The sequence below is a fragment of the Bos mutus genome, chromosome 4, assembly GCF_027580195.1.
Source record: "Bos mutus isolate GX-2022 chromosome 4, NWIPB_WYAK_1.1, whole genome shotgun sequence".
NCBI lineage: Eukaryota > Metazoa > Chordata > Mammalia > Artiodactyla > Bovidae > Bos > Bos mutus.
In genome coordinates this window covers 74,847,692-74,866,657 of record NC_091620.1, presented here as the reverse complement: position 1 = coordinate 74,866,657, position 18,966 = coordinate 74,847,692, and the positions used below count along the sequence as shown (strand labels likewise).

The following is an 18,966-nucleotide window of genomic DNA, read 5'->3' as shown; positions in this document are numbered from 1 at the left end:
TCCTGAATTTTGGCAAAGAAATATGTCCCTTATATGAGTAAGATCTAGTTCATCATTTTTCCAATCCAGAGATGACTTTATAATTCTAATTACACTTGAGGAAGTGTTTTCAGACAATGTTTTCTAATTATTTGATAACTTTTTCTTATGTGTGTGGGGAGCGTTCTCTGTGTGATTTATTTTTCTACTGTTACTATAATCTTTAAGACATCACAATTCTTACAGAAACTACAGAGATCACTGTTTCTTTTTTCTTTGGGTTTTTTATCCATTAAAGAATTGAGGCCCTCTGTGTTAGATCTTCAACACCTGAGGGTAGCTATTACTAGAAGGAATGTAGAATTCTGTATTTAAATTAACATTTCTCTGAAAAATCTTAACACAAGGTCCAGTCTGTAAAACAGAGTATTTGCATATAGATTCGTTTGAGTTGAGTACTGGATTTAGTCTTACAGAGGCAGTATTTTAATAGAATTCCTGCAGAAAATCCAAATGCAGTGACTTGACCTCCTATTTACAGGGTGGACCCTAAGGATTTCCAGTCACGGCCACAGCTTATTCTGTCTACCCCATTCTGATGAACTGTGGCAAGACTATATTAACATGAGAGTACTTGTCAATAAGAAGTTGCCAGTCAATTTAAGGGTTGATTCATCTATAGGAAAAATAGACATCATGCTTCTATAGCATATAAAGCTCCATTAAGAAGCAAAGATCATAATATTAATATCTTTACTCACCACTCTGTGCCCAGAATATTTGATCAATACATAGTGAATAAGTGAATGAATGTTGCTGCTAGAACTCAGGGAGTAATCACTGTGGAGTTCCGATAGATGGTATGACTTGAGATGTAAAGTCTACAGATTAGCAAAGAGAGGAGAAAGGCATTCTAGCTTGTAGAAAAAGAGAAGCATGTAGCAGTCAACTGACCAGAGTTGAGAGTTTCCTTTGGAAAACCTAGGCAGATAAGTTTGATCAGATAATGATAAAGAATAGTAAAGGAAGAGTCTAGACCTTAAGCAAAGGTCTTAAGTCAAAGACCTTAAGTCAAAGACATGATAAGACTAAGTTCAGGACAATACTTCTCACAACATAAGGGAAGAGAGACCAAGCGTGAACCATCTGGATGCTGCACCAAATGAGGTATTGAGAATGCCACCTTGACTGTGGCAATGGAATAAATGGACAGGGTTTAATTCAGGAAATGTTTAAAAGCAAAAAATACTTTGAAATGGGCATGAGCTATGGACAGCCCTTGTTTTCAACTTTAGAAAACTGAGCAAGTCCCCAAAGAAGTGAGGAAAAATATTCAGATAAAAAACTGGCAAATCACTGTTGCCAAGAAAGGCAAACAAATTACATTTTTCTTTGGAAAGAAACACTAAAGGCACCAGAGAATGAAAACAGCAACAAACAACACTTCTCTAGTTATTTATAGCTGAAAAAATGTTATTACATACCCAAGCATGATTAAAACAATAGAAAGCAGAGCAGAAATAAAGAATCATTATGAAATGTATTTTTATTATAGATAAAGAAAGTCAGTGTACATTTTTTTCATATGATGAAAAACATCAGTATCACGTAGCATTTATCCTGAATGTTGTCTCAAAAGCAAGAACTAGAAGTTAAAATCAAAACAAAATTCTAATTTTAGGTCCTATTTTCCTATATGTTGCCCACTAAAGATACAGCTTCATTTGTAAAATAAACATCCTTAAAAAACTATGCAGAGCTGTACTATTATTTTAAATTTCCTAGAAGAAAACATTATCTCAAAGTATGGTTGGAAAAAATGTTTTGAGTTTTTAAAAAAAGTGATAACGCTACTCCCAAATCGTCTACTTAAAAGAGTTCAGATTTTCATATATGGATTTATAGATTTTTAAATATGTATGTCTCTCTCCCCTCTCCAGCCACCCCCCAACTCACTTTCTATCTATAGATAGATAAAATACATACACACAAATATACACATGTACCATATATATATAAACACATTCATCCATGCACATATATTCATTCACACACACACATATATATCTTAATGTGGAATTTCTAAAGAAAACTACTGAGTGATGTCCTATATTACAGGGCAGAGAATCCTACAGAATTCCTGAAAGGGTCAGAGGCCCTCCACAGTGGTGCTGCTGGAGCTGGCTTGCTCTAGCCCATAAGAACCAATTGTTAGCATCTCTTCTCAACTCTACATTCAGTGGCATGTTGGTAGCTTAAAACTGGCCATGATGGAATTATTTATGTCACAGAAATCAGTAAATCCTACAAATCAAAACATACCTTGACCCCCTACCTCAGCCAGTAATTAAATATTTACTGGAACACGGCTGTCCTCAGAACACACTTTGAGAACTACTGATACAGAGAATGCAGTATTGCTGAGAAAACAATGATGAGAGATAAGATGATAGCTTGAAGGACTGGAATAAATATCTGACCTGAAAATGAAAGGGGATTCTTAAAACATGAACAAATAGGGTTGAAACATTAAAAAAAAATGTCCATCAGTGAACCCAAATTGAGAGATTGTTTACAAAATAAATAAACAGTATTCTTCAAGTGTCATAAATAAACAGTATTCTTCAAGTGTCAAGGTCATGAGATACAAGGAACAACTGTGGACTGGTACAAACTGGAGAGCACTAAGAAGAAATGACAGCTGAATGTAGTATGGATGCTTACACCAGATCCTGGAGCAAAAATAAAAGAACATGAGTGGGAAACTTGATGAAATCTGAATAAAGACTTTCATTAATAGAAAAGTAAAAAGAAAACTATCTCTTTTTTAGCTGAGAAAATTAGTTTTAATGTCCAAAAGGTTTAGCTGAGAAAATTAGTTTTAATGTCCGAAAGGTTTACTATGTCCCAGGAAAAATTAAAAGAACACAAGTTTGGGAAATGTTTTTAATTTCTCAGAGAAAAGGAATTTCCTGCCAGCATCTTGGCAGAAAAAAAAAAAAAAATAGATTACCAACAAACGAAGAGAAAAATCAGGCTGGCTTTAGACTTCTCTTTAACTTGAAATAGTGAAGATTATGGGGCAGCATTTGTAGGGTTTTAAGTAGAGTAAGGGACATGATTCAAGAAGTATACCCTGAGAGAATTTGTTGTTCATCCTCTGACACAACAAAAAGTCATCTTCAGAAAGCAATGACTGAAAATCTAATATTTGCACATATTTCCAGATAAATATAATAATTTATATTTGCACATGTTTCCAGTCATCATATGTGCATCTCTGTCACTTCAGTCATGTCTGACTCTACTCTTTGCAACTCCATGGATTGTAGCCCACCAGGCTCCTCTGTCCATGGAATTATCCAGGCAAATATACTATATATATATATATATATATATATATATATATATATATAGTGGGTTGCCATTTCCTCCTCCAGATTCCAGTCATCATAGGATGAATCAAAATCAAAATTAAAGAATAAGGAAATTGTGATACAAATAGACCATCAATGAATGACAAAACTACAGTTGGTGGTGATGGTGGTTTAGTCGCTAAGTCGTGTCTGACTCTTACGACCCCATGGACTGTAGCCTACCAGGCTCCTCTGTCCATGGGATTCTCCAGGCAAGAATACTGGAGTGGGTTGCCATTTCCTTCTCCAAAACTCGAGTTAGGACTACCTAATCATAAATATGATTATGATATTGAGTATACCAAAAATCAATATTAAAAAGAAAGATGATAAAAAATCACAATTAGTATATATTTACATATAGGTGAGTCAAAGTAGAGGAACATCGAGTTCAAGGAAGAATTAGAATGTATTAGATCTCTTGTCGAACACAGGGGGAGCCAAAGTTAGTGTTTCATTGTGACTTTGATAATTACAGAAATGCATGATAAAGCGTGTTTTTAAAAAACATAGAAATAGCCACTAGTTAGAATACACAACAGAATATGCATTTATCTAAATGTATTCAGATTATAGATATAACACATTTTATAACAAAAAGCAGAAAAGATAAGTATAGTGCAGTAACATAAAAATAAATAAAAAATATAAAGCAAGATGATAAAAATAAGACCATATACTCAGTTTTGACAAGAAATATTAGTCTTTTAAACCACTTTCTTAAAAAGGCAAAGAGATTGAAATTTTTTAAAATAGAAGTTAGCTATGTGCCACATGTGAAAGATAAACCTAAAATATAGCAACACAAAGGTTAAAAATTATGGGTATACATAAAGTAATTTCACAAAGCCACAAGCAAAAGAAAACAAAGGTGACTGTGTAAATAGCATTTTAAAAGAATTTAAGACAAAGAAACATCAACCAGGATAGAAAAATATAATTTTATGTAAACAAGTGCTACAATTTATAGATAGATTGTATGTGCAAACATGCTGCTTATTAATCCTTATGTGTTGAATAACATAAAAATAAATTAATAAAAAGTTCATTATAATAGGCAACTACTGTATCACTATGACATTAAGAATTTACACATGCATGTGCATATATACATAGAAATTTTGTTCTCTGAAAGAAACTCTCTTGTTTTAAACATTCATGGATGATTTATTGAAATTGATTATATTAAGTAGTCCACCAAGAAATCTCCATAAATTTCAAAAAGTAGAAATAATTCTGTCCACATTTCTTGACCACAGTGTACGAAACTAGAATTAAAAACAAAATTCTCTTCTAAATAATTATTGGGTCAAAGAGGTAAGCAAATATACAGCAGTTTGTTCAGAAAAGGAGAACAATATTTATCAAATCATACAAGCTTTGCCTAAGTTCTTTAAAAGTAATTTCATACCTCTGTTTTCTTATTTTAGAAGAAAAGAAGTCAATTAAATCATACAAATGAAAAGTTTAAAACAATACATGTACATCATATCCAAATCCAAAAGTATCCATTTAGAAAATATAATGAGGAATCATAATCAGAAAGGATACCATGCACAATGGCAATTAAAAAGACACCACCAAGACTATCTGTATGAATAAAACAAAATTTTGAGACATCTAAGAGTGTTTGCAAAAAAGATATTTTTTTGAAGTATACTACGCTCCTGATGGGCTTTCCTGGTGGCTCCGTGGTAAAGAATCTGCCTGCCACTGCAGGAGATGCAGGTTCAAGCCCAGGGTCGGGAAGATTCCCCTGGAGGAGGAAGTGGCAACCCACTTCAGTATTCTTGCTGGGAAATCCAAGGGACACTGGGACCTAGTGGACTACAGCCCTTGGGGTTGCAAAGAGTTGGACGCGACTAAGCGACTGAACAACAAATTGTTCCTGATAGGGAGACTAAATATTGTAAAAATATGGCTTAGTTTCTAATTTATTTTATCTTTCATTATTGGCATACTGGTAAATATCTAACAACTGGCTCTTCAAAAACATATATGCATATGTATATATGTTTGCTATAAAATTATACATCTTACTATTTTACATCAACTATTTTACAGATGTAAAAGATGAATAGCCCACAAATTACAAATCGTAACATACACAATACTGTTTATTACTGATTTCGTATAACCAGTTGATTCTTACACAATGCTTTCATTCATTGACTTTTGCCAAACTCATAAATATAGGTGGTACTTTTGTCTTCTCCCTTGTATACTCAAAGGAAAAATAAAATTGGTCAGTCTGCTATATTTATTTTTACCAAAAAATAGAAGTAAAATTTTTAAAATTGAGGAATGAGTATAATTCCAATATGAGTATATTTATTTATTTTAATGGGTAAGACAAAAGTGAAGAAAAATGTGTGTGTCCAGATTTCACTCAGTCATCAATGATGTGCCTTCTTTGCTCAATCAGATAACAGTTTTCAAGTACTGAAAAGATACTTGCTAAACTTTTTTGTGCTATTCACAATGTTGCAGCTACAAACATGACATGCCTTTTTTCAGTATTTTTTGTGGAAGTATAGTTGCCTGGAGAATCCCAGGGACGGTGGAGCCTGGTGGGCTGCCGTCTATGGGGTCACACAGAGTCGGACACGACTGAAGTGATTTAGCAGCAGCATAGTTGACTTAGAATGCTCTGTTAATTCCTGCTGTACAGTAAAGTGATTCAGTTATACATATATTTCCATATATTCTTTTAAATATTCTTTTCCATTATGATTTGTCATTGGATATTGAATACAGTTCTCTGTGCTACACAGTAGGACCTACTGTTTATCCATTGTACATCTAAACACTTATTTCTGCTAACCCCAACCTCTCACTCCATCCCTTCCCCTAACTCCGTCCTTCTTGGCAACCACCAGTCTGTTCTGTGTCCATGATTCTGTTTCTGTTTCATAAGTAAGTTCATTGGTGTCATATTTTAGATTCCACACATAAATGATATCATATGGTATTTGTCTTTCTGACTTACTTAATTTAGTATGACAATTTCTAGCTCATCCATGTTGCTGCAAATGGCATTATTTCATTCTTTTTTATGATTTTCTATCATGTATGTATATACCACATCTTCATCCCTTCTTCTGTCGACCTTCAGGTTGTTTCCATTGTCTTGGCTATTGTGAATAGTGCTGCTATGAATATAGGGGTACATACATCATTTTGAATTATAGTTTTGTCTGAATATATGCCCAGGAATGGATCATATGGTAATTCTATTTTTAGTTTTCTGAAGAACCTCCATATTTTTTCCCACAGTGGCTACACCAACTTGTATTCTCACCAAGAGTGTAAGAGAGTACCTTTTTCTCCACACCCTATCCAGCACTGGTTATTTGTAGACTTTTTAATCATGGCCATTCTGACACATGTGAGTGAGGTGGTACTTCATTGTCGTTTTGATTTGCATTTCTCTAATAATTAGCAATGTTGAGCAGCTTTTCGTGTGCCTATTTGCCGTTTGTATCTCTTCCTTAGAGAAATGTCTATTTAGGTCTTCTGCCAATTTTTCAGTTGGGTTCTTTGATTTTTTGTTGTTGAGTTGAGCTGTCTGTATATTTTGGGAACTAGGCCCTGTCAGCAGCATCATTTGCAAATCTTTTCTCCCATTCTATAGTTCGTAGACATGACACACTTTTAATCTACTATATTGTTTTCTCCAGTCTAAACAATCAACAGAAAAATAAGCCAGGCCCTAACTTTGTATTATTTGCCATTTTCCATGCCATTTTGGCTGATTTCAAGCTATCAATGAGAGATCACTGAACATGGAGTTGGGAAGAGATGCACAGAGCACATTATTTTATAGAATTTTCACCATACAGATACAATAGACATAAATCACCTCAAGAACACAGATAATAGTAATGTGTACAAAAACATTAGAAGGTGATGAGTTTTTAGTACTACCTATATAAAAATTTTAGATATATAAGGAAATATCACACATCATTTGAGAAAAGTTTTATTCAGTAAAGGATGCTGTAATAATTGGTTAGTTATTTAACAACTCTTTTTTTTAATCACTGAAGTATAGTTAATTTATAATGTGTTAGATCCCAGTGTACGACAAAGTGATTCAGTGATACATACATGTATACATATATATATACACACACATACACATATGTATATAATATATTCTTTTTAAGATTTTTTCCATTATAGGTTATTATAAGATATTGAATATAGTTCCCTGTGCTATACAGTAGGTCTTTGTTGTTTATCTATTTTATATACAGTATCAATAACCTCAGATATGCAGATGACACCACCCTTATGGCAGAAAGTGAAGAGGAACTCAAAAGCCTCTTGATGAAAGTGAAAGAGGAGAGTGAAAAAGTTGGCTTAAAGCTCAGCATTCAGAAAACGAAGATCATGGCATCTGGTCCCATCACTTCATGGCAGATAGATGGGGAATCAGTGGAAATAGTGGCTGACTTTATTTTTGGGGGCTCCAAAATCACTGCAGATGGTGATTGCAGCCATGAAATTAAAAGATGCTTACTCCTTGCGAGGAAAGTTATGACCAACCTAGACAGCATATTCAAAAGCAGAGACATTACTTTGCCAACAAAGGTCCATCTAGTTAAGGCTATGGTTTTTCCAGTAGTCATGTATGGATGTGAGAGTTGGACTGTGAAGAAAGCTGAGTGCCGAAGAATTGATGCTTTTGAACTGTGGTGTTGGAGAAGACTCTTGAGAGTCCCATGGACTGCAAGGAGATCCAACCAGTCCATTCTAAAGGAGATTAATCCTGGGTGTTCTTTGGAAGGAATGATGCTAAAACTGAAAGTCCAATATTTTGGCCACCTCATGTGAAGAGTTGACTCATTGGAAAAGACTCTGATGCTGGGAGGGATTGGGGACAGGAGGAGAAGGGGATGACAGAGGATGAGATGGCTGGATGGCATCACTGACTCAATGGACGTGAGTTTGAGTGAACTCCGGGAGTTGGTGATGGACAGGGAGGCCTGGCGTGCTGCGATTCATGGGGTCGCAAAGAGTCTGACACGACTGAGCGACTGAACTGAACTGATGTATATGCTAATGCCAGACTCTTAATTTATCTCTCCCCTTCCCCTGCTCCGCCCTGCTATCCCTAGGAGTTTGACAACTCTTGATGTGAGAAACAAATATTCTGAGCTCATGGACTGCACACAAACAGGCTTTGGGCCACATGGGTCGAACGTGTTAGATCGTTGTTTCATTTATCTACCAAAATAAATTCTAGCTTGATTATAAATTTAAAAACAAATCATAGAAGAAAAAATGGATATCAAATGCCTGGAAGGAGGAAAACTCTCTATTTTTAAAAGATTCACAAGAAATTTCAAAGGAAAAATTTGGTAGATTTGACTGAATACAATGTGGCAAGTCAATAATGAGATAAACAAATATGTCACCACCCTTTTCCTAGGCTTGCACATTTCCAGAAAATGGTTAGAGAGCAAAGATAAGGAAGAGTACCACCTAGAATTTTCTCTGTTTAAGCATCTCTAAATGCCTCATTGGCATTTTTAAAAAGATCTAAAAATAGTTACATTTTCAAAAATGATTCACTCCTTCTTGGGGTTTGAAAAATGTTTTGAATCTCTTCCAATATGAGTATATACGCTTTCCTAATTAGTTTTTCCTTGGTGAAAATAAGGGATAATTGAATGATGTAAATTTTGGATAAAGTTGAATATCCTGTCAGCTCTTAGTAATGTATTCTTCCGTGCCTTCTCCTCCAAAGAAGTGCTAGCTTGTCAACAGTCCATAGGTCAAAAAAAACAGCAAATACTAGGTTTCCTGGAGGTGATGAGGGGGCCCTAGCAGGTAACCAGAGCATGGCAGTAGGGAAGCTGGCGCTGCAGAGTTCAGTCTGAGGAAGCAGGATATTGGCTTTCTGTTGTAGAGAAGTCCGAACACTGGACTAGAATTGAGGGGCCAGGCTTCAAAGTCCAAGAACGAGGACCACCAGAAAGAGACAGGCAGAGCTTAACTCAAGCTACTGGGCAAATTGCTACAAGAGTGACACCAAAACACCAGCCAAGGCAACAGATCAGTTAATTATTCAGTGGATACCCACCAAGAAGGGAGAGCATCAGCACTGGAAAGCAGTGGGACTTGAAAGCAGTCTCCTGTTATCAGGATAGGGGTGCCACAGTCGGGGGGTGTTAGTAAAAGGAGATGCCTTTGGGTGATACTACAGCAAATCAGGGCCTAGAGGAGCATAACTATTTTCAGGGTAATACAGATAACACAAGCATTACCTTGGCAGGAGTCTCATTGTCCTGTTGGTGATAATTGTGTTAGACAGATTGAGATACAGGACTCCAGGGCAGCTCTCAGAGATGTATCTCATTGATTCATCCTGCGTAACAGTAGAGGGAAGAATCTTATTAAAGTCTAACAGGCTTTGCTATTTCCCCATTATCTATCATCTCTCTCCCTGCCCCCCAAAAATATATGCAAGACTTGATCTCTTCATACTTTTTATTAGTTATAAATCAAATTAAGTAGAAGATTGCTTTGCTTGCAACTTCATTACTCCCTCCCCTTCCTTTTCTTTGGGCTTTCCTGGTGGCTCAGACAGTAAAGCATCTGCCTGTAATGCAGGAGACCTGGGTTCTATCCCTGGGTCGGGAAGATCCCCTGGAGAAGGAACTGGCAACCCATTCCAGTACTCTTGCCTGAAAAATCCCATGGATGGAGGAACCTGGTAGGCTACAGTCCATGGGGTCATAAAAAGTCAGACACGACTGAGCAGTTTCACTTCACTGTTCCCTTTCTTTGGAAATAAAGTCCCATTCCATCACAATGATGCTTTATTAAAATTTGAACCCTTGCCATTTCAACATCATGACAAGAAATTTGAGCTCGTGTCAAAGTGCCAAACAGTCTTGACTCTTTAGATATATGAAAATGATTGAAAAGGGATCCATTTTTAAACTTACTATAATCATTCTGAAAGACGGGAGTAGTAAACTCTTTCAACTGGACTTCATTAAAAAGTGAGTCCATATTCATACACGGATATGTATATATATATATATATAGAGAGAGAGAGAGAGAGAGAGAGAGATGTTTGTGTGTGGTGAAGTTTCTGTGGTTCCATTACTGAATATTTAAAACAGCTGAACAGATTTTCACCAAACTTATGATGAGTTTGAGATGGCCTGAATTAGAGGCTGCATACATGTTGGACATGAAATTTAGTGTCGAGGAAACTGTGCAGGAGAATCTTAAAGATTCAGTCAGCCCTCCTCCAGAGAGCTGAAAACCAGAACAAGAGAATAGTGTGACTGCGACATGAGAAAGGCAGAAAAACAAAGAATGATTTCAATCATGAGCCCTAAACTCACGTTTACAAGACAGATGAATTTCAAGCTTGGATTGCAACGCTGCTTCTTGTGTGGGTAACTAATTGTAAAATGTTCTAGAACGAGTAGCAGCAGGTTTGTGTTTATTTAATGATGGTGGAGGAGTCTCCCCAGGAATACTGAAGAGGTCTGCTAGTTTTAAATATCTGTGGTACATTGTCCTAGAAATAGGCCATTACAGGGTCAGGTAAACTGTCACTAGGCTAGCTGATGTGGTTCGGGGAGGGATTCTGCATGGATAGTATGGCTGCCCCCCAACAGCACAAAGGATGGCAGATGTTTAGTTTCAGCAGGACCATCGGTGCTTAATATTCTATTCTTAGCTACTTCTTGGAATCATGAATATTAAAATAACAAGATTCTACAGGTCAAAGCATCTTGCACATGGGATAAGAATTGGTTGATTTAAGGTGCAAACCACACCTTAAAGAGAACACAAGGGTTTTTTTAAGGTGTAAAACTGTAGTTCTGCTGTAGAAAAGATTCTGTGTGTCAGTAACACCTGAGAACAAGTACAGGGCTTTGAATAAACACTGTACTCTTGCCACTGCATTCAAGATGCCAGCAAGGTTTCTAGACATTCCATCATAGAAATGTAGGATTTGGATATCCATGTATAGATTTTAAAAAGTAAACAGTACACTTTTCCCCAACAGGAATGGAGAGAACAGCATAATGTGTGGCATTATAGTTTAATACAAAGAATCTATCTTCAAAAATATTCATGGTGTCAACTATCGAAGTGACTATGTGCCTGTTGGAAGATTCAGGCAAAAATGCAGATGAAATGGAACATGGAGGAGGAGGGAAAGCTGGTTTACACCCTTAGAGAAGTAGCCACACAGATGTAACTGTGGGAACCAGCAAGAGGAAGATGTAGTAGGCTTTCTGTAACATGGAATAATCCGATGTTCCTTTGAGACGAGGAAGCAAACCATTCTCTTCATTTTCCTGTCTGAAGGAAATTCAAACTAATTTTGTTTTCAATATTTAAAAGAACAAAAGAACTCAAGTTGCAATCCCCAAATACTTCAGCACATAAATGCAAAAACTGTTTCTGTGTTTAACACTGCAAGATGGTCTGTGGAATTTGCCCACAATGCACTCTAATCTTTCTGGATGTAATATATTCATAAGGCAAGCTTCTTAAACCTTTTTGAATAAATGTTACTCAACTCCTTAAATGTAAGCCAGTCTCTTAGTCTTTGTCTCAAAAGGAAAGACAATAGTAAAATGTAGCTGGATAAAATTATCAGTCCTGTATATTATTAGACTAAAACTGGAAAAAAGACTTTGATGTTCACAAATTCAACACAGATGGCATTGTTTTGACTTTCCTTTTAGAAAGCCAAATTTACAGAATATGATCTTTTTTCCAAGCAAGAACTAAAGCTCCCTGAGGGCAAGAATTGGAACCTAATTCATCTTAAATTCCCTATAACACCTCTATTTTGTAACATATAAGTTCCCTATATATCATATATCTTTAACACAGTAGGTACTAAAAATATGCACATAAAGAATGAAATAGAGTAGAAATCTGAAAGAAGAAACTGTAATGATGAGGCTGGATAGATAGCAAGAAGGAGCCAATTCATGAAGTCTTTTCACCTGTGCCAAGGTGCATGGACTTCAACCTAGAACTGGTGACTTAAGAGGAGCATGAAGCAATCAGGCTCTTCATTCTGTTCCTCCTATCTCCAAGTGAAGAGCACAGCCTGTGCAAAGGCAGAACAGCAAGAGGAGCTTGGTGCACACAGCAAAGAAAACATAGCAGGTTGTGGCTGCTGCAACTTAATGTGCAGCAGGACTTAGAAGAAGGTGAGACTGGAGAGTGAGGCAGAGGCAAGATCACCGAGGGTCTCCAGAGTACAGTAATTTTAAAGAACTGACTTTATCCAATAGTGTGGATGACAGGCATTTGTATAAATGGTGGAAGATAGTAGTGAAATGGTCAGATCTGCCTTTTAGAAGGAATATCTGTGGTCACGTGGTGGAAGACAGATTGAAAGCAGAGGAAGCCTGGAGACAGGGACCAGGAAGGAGCTGACTAGGGTTACGTGTTCATTTCCATCCTCTTGGGCACACAGTTGACAGCCAGGAAGACTGATAAATTGACCCTGCTGTCTCTGCTGGAGCCCATTTTTTTCTGTCTCATAGACACACATGACCTTAAACATAAATATAGCTCATTTTTGTGTCACTGTTGAATAGTTTTCACTTTCCAGAGATTCCAATCTTGGGCATGTCTATAGGATAAATAATAGCATTATATAAATTGGATAAAATTTCTTGGCAGTGTTTGCTTTCTCCATATTTAATATAAATGAGCACACAGGCATGTATTTTGGCAGACCCTCTGTGTTATTAGTACTCTAGTGGAGCAAGTCTGAATCCATATAAACAACAGTAAAATAAGCTTCTTATACTCACTGTGAGCGTTGGACAGTCAGAGACATTCAGCTCTTGCAGGTTTTTACAGAAACCTAAATCAAACAAGTTACATATTACTAAAAAACATATTACAAATATTTAAACTTAAAGTTTTTCCACCTTGCATTCAATGCTGTGTATTCATTAGAAAGCAAACCAAAACCCCTGGTAAGTAACTTGTTCTAAGTATATGGTTTCCTTTCCTAGAAAAATGATTTCTTTGGGCTTTAAAATTAAAATATGCTTATTATTGTTTGAGGATTACAAAAGGAAAGGGGATAAGAGAAAAATACTACTTTGGGGAAAAAACTGTATATACTTAGAGCTTTTCAGCTTCGAAGCATTTGAAAAAAACCAATTTGGTTTTTTTGTGGTGTGACATTTTTGTTAATTTAGGAGGTTGTGTTTCCTTTTAACATTATGAAATTTTTCAAACATACAAAGAAAGTTGAGAGAATTGATGGATTGTACAATGAATATATCCATCACCCATATTCTACAATTCATATTTTACTATATTTGCTTGATCACATACCCACCTGTACATCTTTCTCTCTATCCCTCCATTCATCTTAATTTCTTATGCATTTTAAAGTAAGTTGCAGACATTGGGACACTCCCCCCAACAAATACTTCAGCATGAATGTCATGAATAATTCAGCATGCACAGTAATTGACAGAATGTTTATATTTTAGGTTAGATAGCCATAAAGTTTACAAAGAATTTTAGATTGATATGTGGAGAGTCAGAAAGTCCAAGTGCCTGATGAGTTCTGGGACCAGAGACACCTGCCCAGCTTGTGATCTAGAAGGGAAATCAAGACATTTGTGCAAAGAGCTAGACAGCAAAGTGTTACACAATCAGCTCTCTGGGTCTAGACTGCCATAAGTAAGACTCCAAATCTGAGACAGAAGAGAAACAGTGAAGGAACAGAGAACAGTGAATGGAAGGAATGCTTGGGGCAAAGAGGGGAGAAGGCATTCTAAATGGAGGAGACCCTACAATCAGGAAAACTCCAGGCAAGGGGGTAATCCCGGCATTCACACTGAGACAATGAATAGAAAACACATCTGTTGCTCGTAACCTCAGAGCCCCACGATAATAACAACAGAAATGTTATTAATTATAAATCCATTTTGAACATTTCTTCCTCCTTACAAGTATGTCCTAATAAGTGCAAACCAGAACCAATTTCAGAATTTTAAAAATGAAAAATATTCTTTAAAATGTGCAGATTTTGGAAGTCATCAGTAATACTGAAGGGAAAAATAGATTCCAAAAAGATAACTAAATTTATGAGATTATTTATATTTTAAATAGCAGTTACTTGAATTCATGCAATTCAACAAACATTTAACAAGAACCTGCTATGTACTAGAAACTCTGCAGGTGCTGGAAATAATAGCAGTGAACAAAATAGAGAAAAATCCCTGTCCTTAGGAAGTTTATATCCTAGTTGGGGAAGAAGGACAATAAACAAAAGAGGCAAAATACTTATTTTGACAGATGGTGATACATGTTCTGGAGAGAAATAAAACAAGAAATGGATTAGAGAATCACCAGTGAGTGGGAAGGGGTGCTACTTTAAATAGAGCAGCCAGAAAAGGTTTTGCTGAGAAGGTGACATTTGAACCAAGATGTGCAGGAGATGGCAAGAACAGCTGGCAATTTACCCTGAGCATTTCTAGAGCCCACATTCAACATGATTGGTGATTGTGAGACAGCAAAGGGAACAGAAAAATAAGTTCAGCAGAACATCCGTTGGAGTCCTACTCTTGTTTGCACATCTCAAAGCTGTGAGAAGAATCCCTTTAACTTCTTGAATCCAGTTTCAGTTTTCATAATGCTAAATCCTAACAGTTTAACTGAGTTCTTCCCCTGGACCAGGAACTGTGAAGTATTCATTGCGGTGAGCCTGTTTCATCTTCCCCCCAAATACTAGAGGTATCATCAGTCCCCCTTCACAGATGCTGAAGATGATGTTAAGTAATTAGCCTGAGATCACACAGTCCAGCAAGTAGAAGAGCCGTGATTCACATTCAGAGCCCAAACATTTAGCCATGAAACCAGGCAAGCAGGAGGGTGTCGAGCTTTGTACACCACTTTCTACATGTACCTTTATTATAATAATTGGAATTCCTTTGCCTTAAAATATAACTTGAGTTCCGTGTCTCCTGGTTTAGAGTTTATGGGAACTTGAGTAGAATTTGTATCCTGCTGTTGGGTGAAAATTGTATAAATCTTGATTATGTTGAATTGGTTCATAGTGTCTTTCAGGTCTACTCTTTCCTTCTACTTTTCTGTCTATTCTATTAAGTTTTGAGAGTTTGATATTGAAACCCCAACTAAAAAATCTTAATTTGCATACTTAAAAATATTATAATATATAGTAGAACTATATGTAACTTTGCTCTGTATTTTCCAAGTCTCCTGTAAATGTGTTATCATACTTTCATAGTTTAGAAAAAAAAAAAAAACTTGAAAATTTGATTTTATTAGTCAGTTGCAATGTTCACAAAGGTCTCTATTTTTTTTCCTTTTGCAATCTAGGGACTGCCATACCTCAGCTGGGTCTCATTCTTCCTGAACTGCTTTAGTTAAGATTACCCAAACTTGGATTTCAAAGGAGTACTTTCATTGTTCCATCTGTCACACCAAGTAATTGGGACCAGCTGGATGTCAGGATGCGGGTGGCGATCATCGTAATCCTACTTTTCTTTTGTAAAGCCGCTGAGCTCCGCAAGGCAAGCCCTGGGGGTGCAAGAAACCGAGTGAACCATGGCCGGGCTGGTGGAAGCCGGAAAAGCTCCAACCCGGTCAAACGCTATGCACCAGGCCTCGCCTGTGAGGTGTACACATACCTTCACGAAAAATACTTAGATTGTCAAGAAAGAAAACTCGTTTATGTGCTGCCCGACTGGCCTCAGGATTTGCTGCACATGCTGTTAGCAAGAAACAAAATCCGTATACTGAAGAACAGCATGTTTTCCAAGTTTAAAAAGCTGAAAAGCTTGGATCTACAACAGAATGAGATCTCCAAAATTGAGAGTGAGGCTTTCTTCGGTTTAAATAAACTCACCACTCTCTTACTGCAGCACAACCAGATCAAAGTCTTGACAGAGGAAGTGTTCATTTATACACCTCTCCTGAGCTATCTGCGTCTTTATGACAACCCTTGGCATTGTACTTGTGAGATGGAAACGCTTATTTCAATGCTGCAGATTCCAAGGAATCGGAATTTGGGGAACTATGCCAAGTGTGAAAGCCCACAAGAACTGAAAAATAAAAAACTGAGGCAGATAAAATCTGAACAGTTATGTAATGAAGAAGAAAGTGAACAATTGGAGCCAAGACCCCAATTGTCAGGAAAACCCCCAGTCATCAAGACTGAGGTGGACTCTACTCTTTGTCACAACTATGTATTTCCCATACAGACACTGGACTGCAGAAGAAAAGGTTTGTAAGTTGCTTACTTTTTCATTTTTGTGGACGATTAAAAATGCTTTTTGAATGTTATGAATCCGTGCACCACCACCACCTACCCATGACTTAGAATTTCTGGTGTCATTTCCGCCATGGGAGATTTTAGTGAGGCTCTTGACATATTAGTGAAGACACTGTGTGGTCTGAGCACTGTTAATCTACCCTGGGACAACAAACAATTTAGTTGTCTCTTTCATTTCTGACATAGGTTAATAACTTATTTGTAATATTAAATTAAAGCCAGATGTCATTGAATTAGGGTTGTATAGAAAATGGTATTATTCCTTCCAATTACTGTAGGGTTTTTTTTTTTTTAAGAACAGAAAGGAAATGTTAAGATGAACCGAGAGACTCCAGCACGTCTCAAAGAAATTATAGACAGGAATCTGTTAATGTTGAAGAAACAGAAGTCAATTTGTTGATTTATCAGCGAAGTCATGCTCAAGGCTTGCCCCCCTCACTCTGAGTGTGGAAGGTGGCACCTGGTTAAATAGCACCATGACCATATGACACCAAAAGATTTGCTTACTATGACACTCTGTGAATTTTGATGCTAAAGTAGAGCGATTACAGCATTGTAAGCTGGGAGATGCCATCATGGGATCCTTTAAGTTCGAGAGAAAGTGCTCATTAATTGAGAACCTACTATGCTCCAGGTATTTCACATACATGCTGTCCACAGCTGCCAGCAAGGTAGTAGTAATATCCCCATCTGTAGAGGGTAGGAGGAGGAGAAAGAGGCTAAGGGACATTCAGACACTTGCTTGTGGTCTCACAGGTAAGCAGCAAAGCTAAGTCCACCTGAGCCTGCTGGCGTCCAGAATTAGTCTGCTGCTGCTGTTGCTGCTGCTAAGTCACGTCAGTCATGTCCGACTCTGTGTGACCCCATCCCTGGGATTCTCCAAGCAAGATCACTGGAGTGGGTTGCCATTTCCTTCTCCAATGCATGAAAGTGAAAAGTGAAAGGGAAGTCACTCAGTCATGTGTGACTCTTAGTGACCCCATGGACTGCAGCCTACCACGCTCCTCCATCCATGGCATTTTCCAGGCAAGAGTACTGGAGTGGGGTGCCATTGCCTTCTCCAAGAATTAACCTAATCATGTTCAAACAAGCTCCTGAACACGGGAAGCATTAAAGAATTTGAGGAAAGTTGGTACACATCGTTTCTCTGTAACTCACTGCTACAGTGAGTACTTGGTGCTTCAGGCCAAAGAACATGTTTTACTAGGATTTTCTTTGTAATGCTTAAAAACTTGAATTATACATTTAAAAAAATGATTACGAAGCTACTATTCCTAGACTTGAGTTAGAAAATTACTCGATATTGCTGAGGTTCTATCCTTAAGCTAAAGTTCATTTGCACTTGCTATACCAGAGAAAATAGAGTTAAACTCATTATCTGAGAAAAAATGCATCAAAACAAAATTGAAGATTTCTACAACTAGCTGCTGCTGCTGCTAAGTCGCTTCAGTCGTGGACCACACTGTAATTTAAGAAAAGATAACATAGTAGGAAAGAACTTTCTTATTTACTGTTTTCCTACCCTTGGGCCATTCCTTCTCTAGTAAGTCTGTTTCTGCCTTTGTCTTTGTTTCCATAATATTTTTGACTCTTGGCAAAAATCAACTTAGAAAAATACAAATTTATTTTTATTGCTTTCCTTCCTCAAGTTATTGTTGTCTAAGCACAACCTTTCAGATATGCCCCATAAATTCATTGCCCTTGCTTTAGAAACACATATTATTTACTGGAAAGCAAAGTTTCATGACATGCACAGCTAGTACATATCATTCAGGTTCATACACTAAAGACAACTTGAGTTCCTCCACGTATTAATAATGGTGTAAATCAGAGCCTATACTTTTTAGATTATAAAATGAAGGGTAGTTTTTTCTTTTAATATCATCAATATAAATCTCCCTCACTATGGTTGATATCACTCTATTGATTCAGTTGGTCATTTACTTTTCATTTTTTGTTATATTGTTGATTCTCATAAGTTTAAAGTCAAGGATCTTGTCTTTTAAATTCCCTTTGGTACTGCCTGGCACAGGGCCATGTTCTTTAGATTGATGGCAATAGTTGAGCTGCTTCCTTTGCTCTTACAAAGCAGTAATTTAAGCAACTTTTAAAAATAAAAATACATAGTAATTAAAAATCATGACTAGAATTCAAGTATGACAATCTGAATTTTATCCATTGTAGTTTTCCTTATTCCATTTTATAAATAGATAATAAATGTCAGCTACTAAGAATGACTGTTCAGCA

General features: G+C 36.8%; 2 protein-coding genes across 2 annotated transcripts in view; one reads left to right on the top strand and one right to left on the bottom strand.

Annotated features, from left to right (window-relative positions):
• FBXL13 (F-box and leucine rich repeat protein 13) overlaps positions 1-18,966 on the bottom strand; it is a 220,013-nt gene that overhangs the window by 103,028 nt on the left and 98,019 nt on the right. The window contains exons 10-11 of the mRNA XM_014478077.2: positions 13,214-13,266; positions 9,671-9,771 (exon numbers count right to left, since the gene is read on the bottom strand). Coding sequence (XP_014333563.2) covers positions 9,671-9,771; positions 13,214-13,266 — 154 coding nt within the window. The remainder of the gene's footprint in view (positions 1-9,670; positions 9,772-13,213; positions 13,267-18,966) is intronic.
• LRRC17 (leucine rich repeat containing 17) overlaps positions 1-18,966 on the top strand; it is a 35,644-nt gene that overhangs the window by 3,215 nt on the left and 13,463 nt on the right. The window contains exon 2 of the mRNA XM_005895254.2: positions 15,765-16,670. Coding sequence (XP_005895316.1) covers positions 15,899-16,670 — 772 coding nt within the window. The 5' untranslated portion in view covers positions 15,765-15,898. The remainder of the gene's footprint in view (positions 1-15,764; positions 16,671-18,966) is intronic.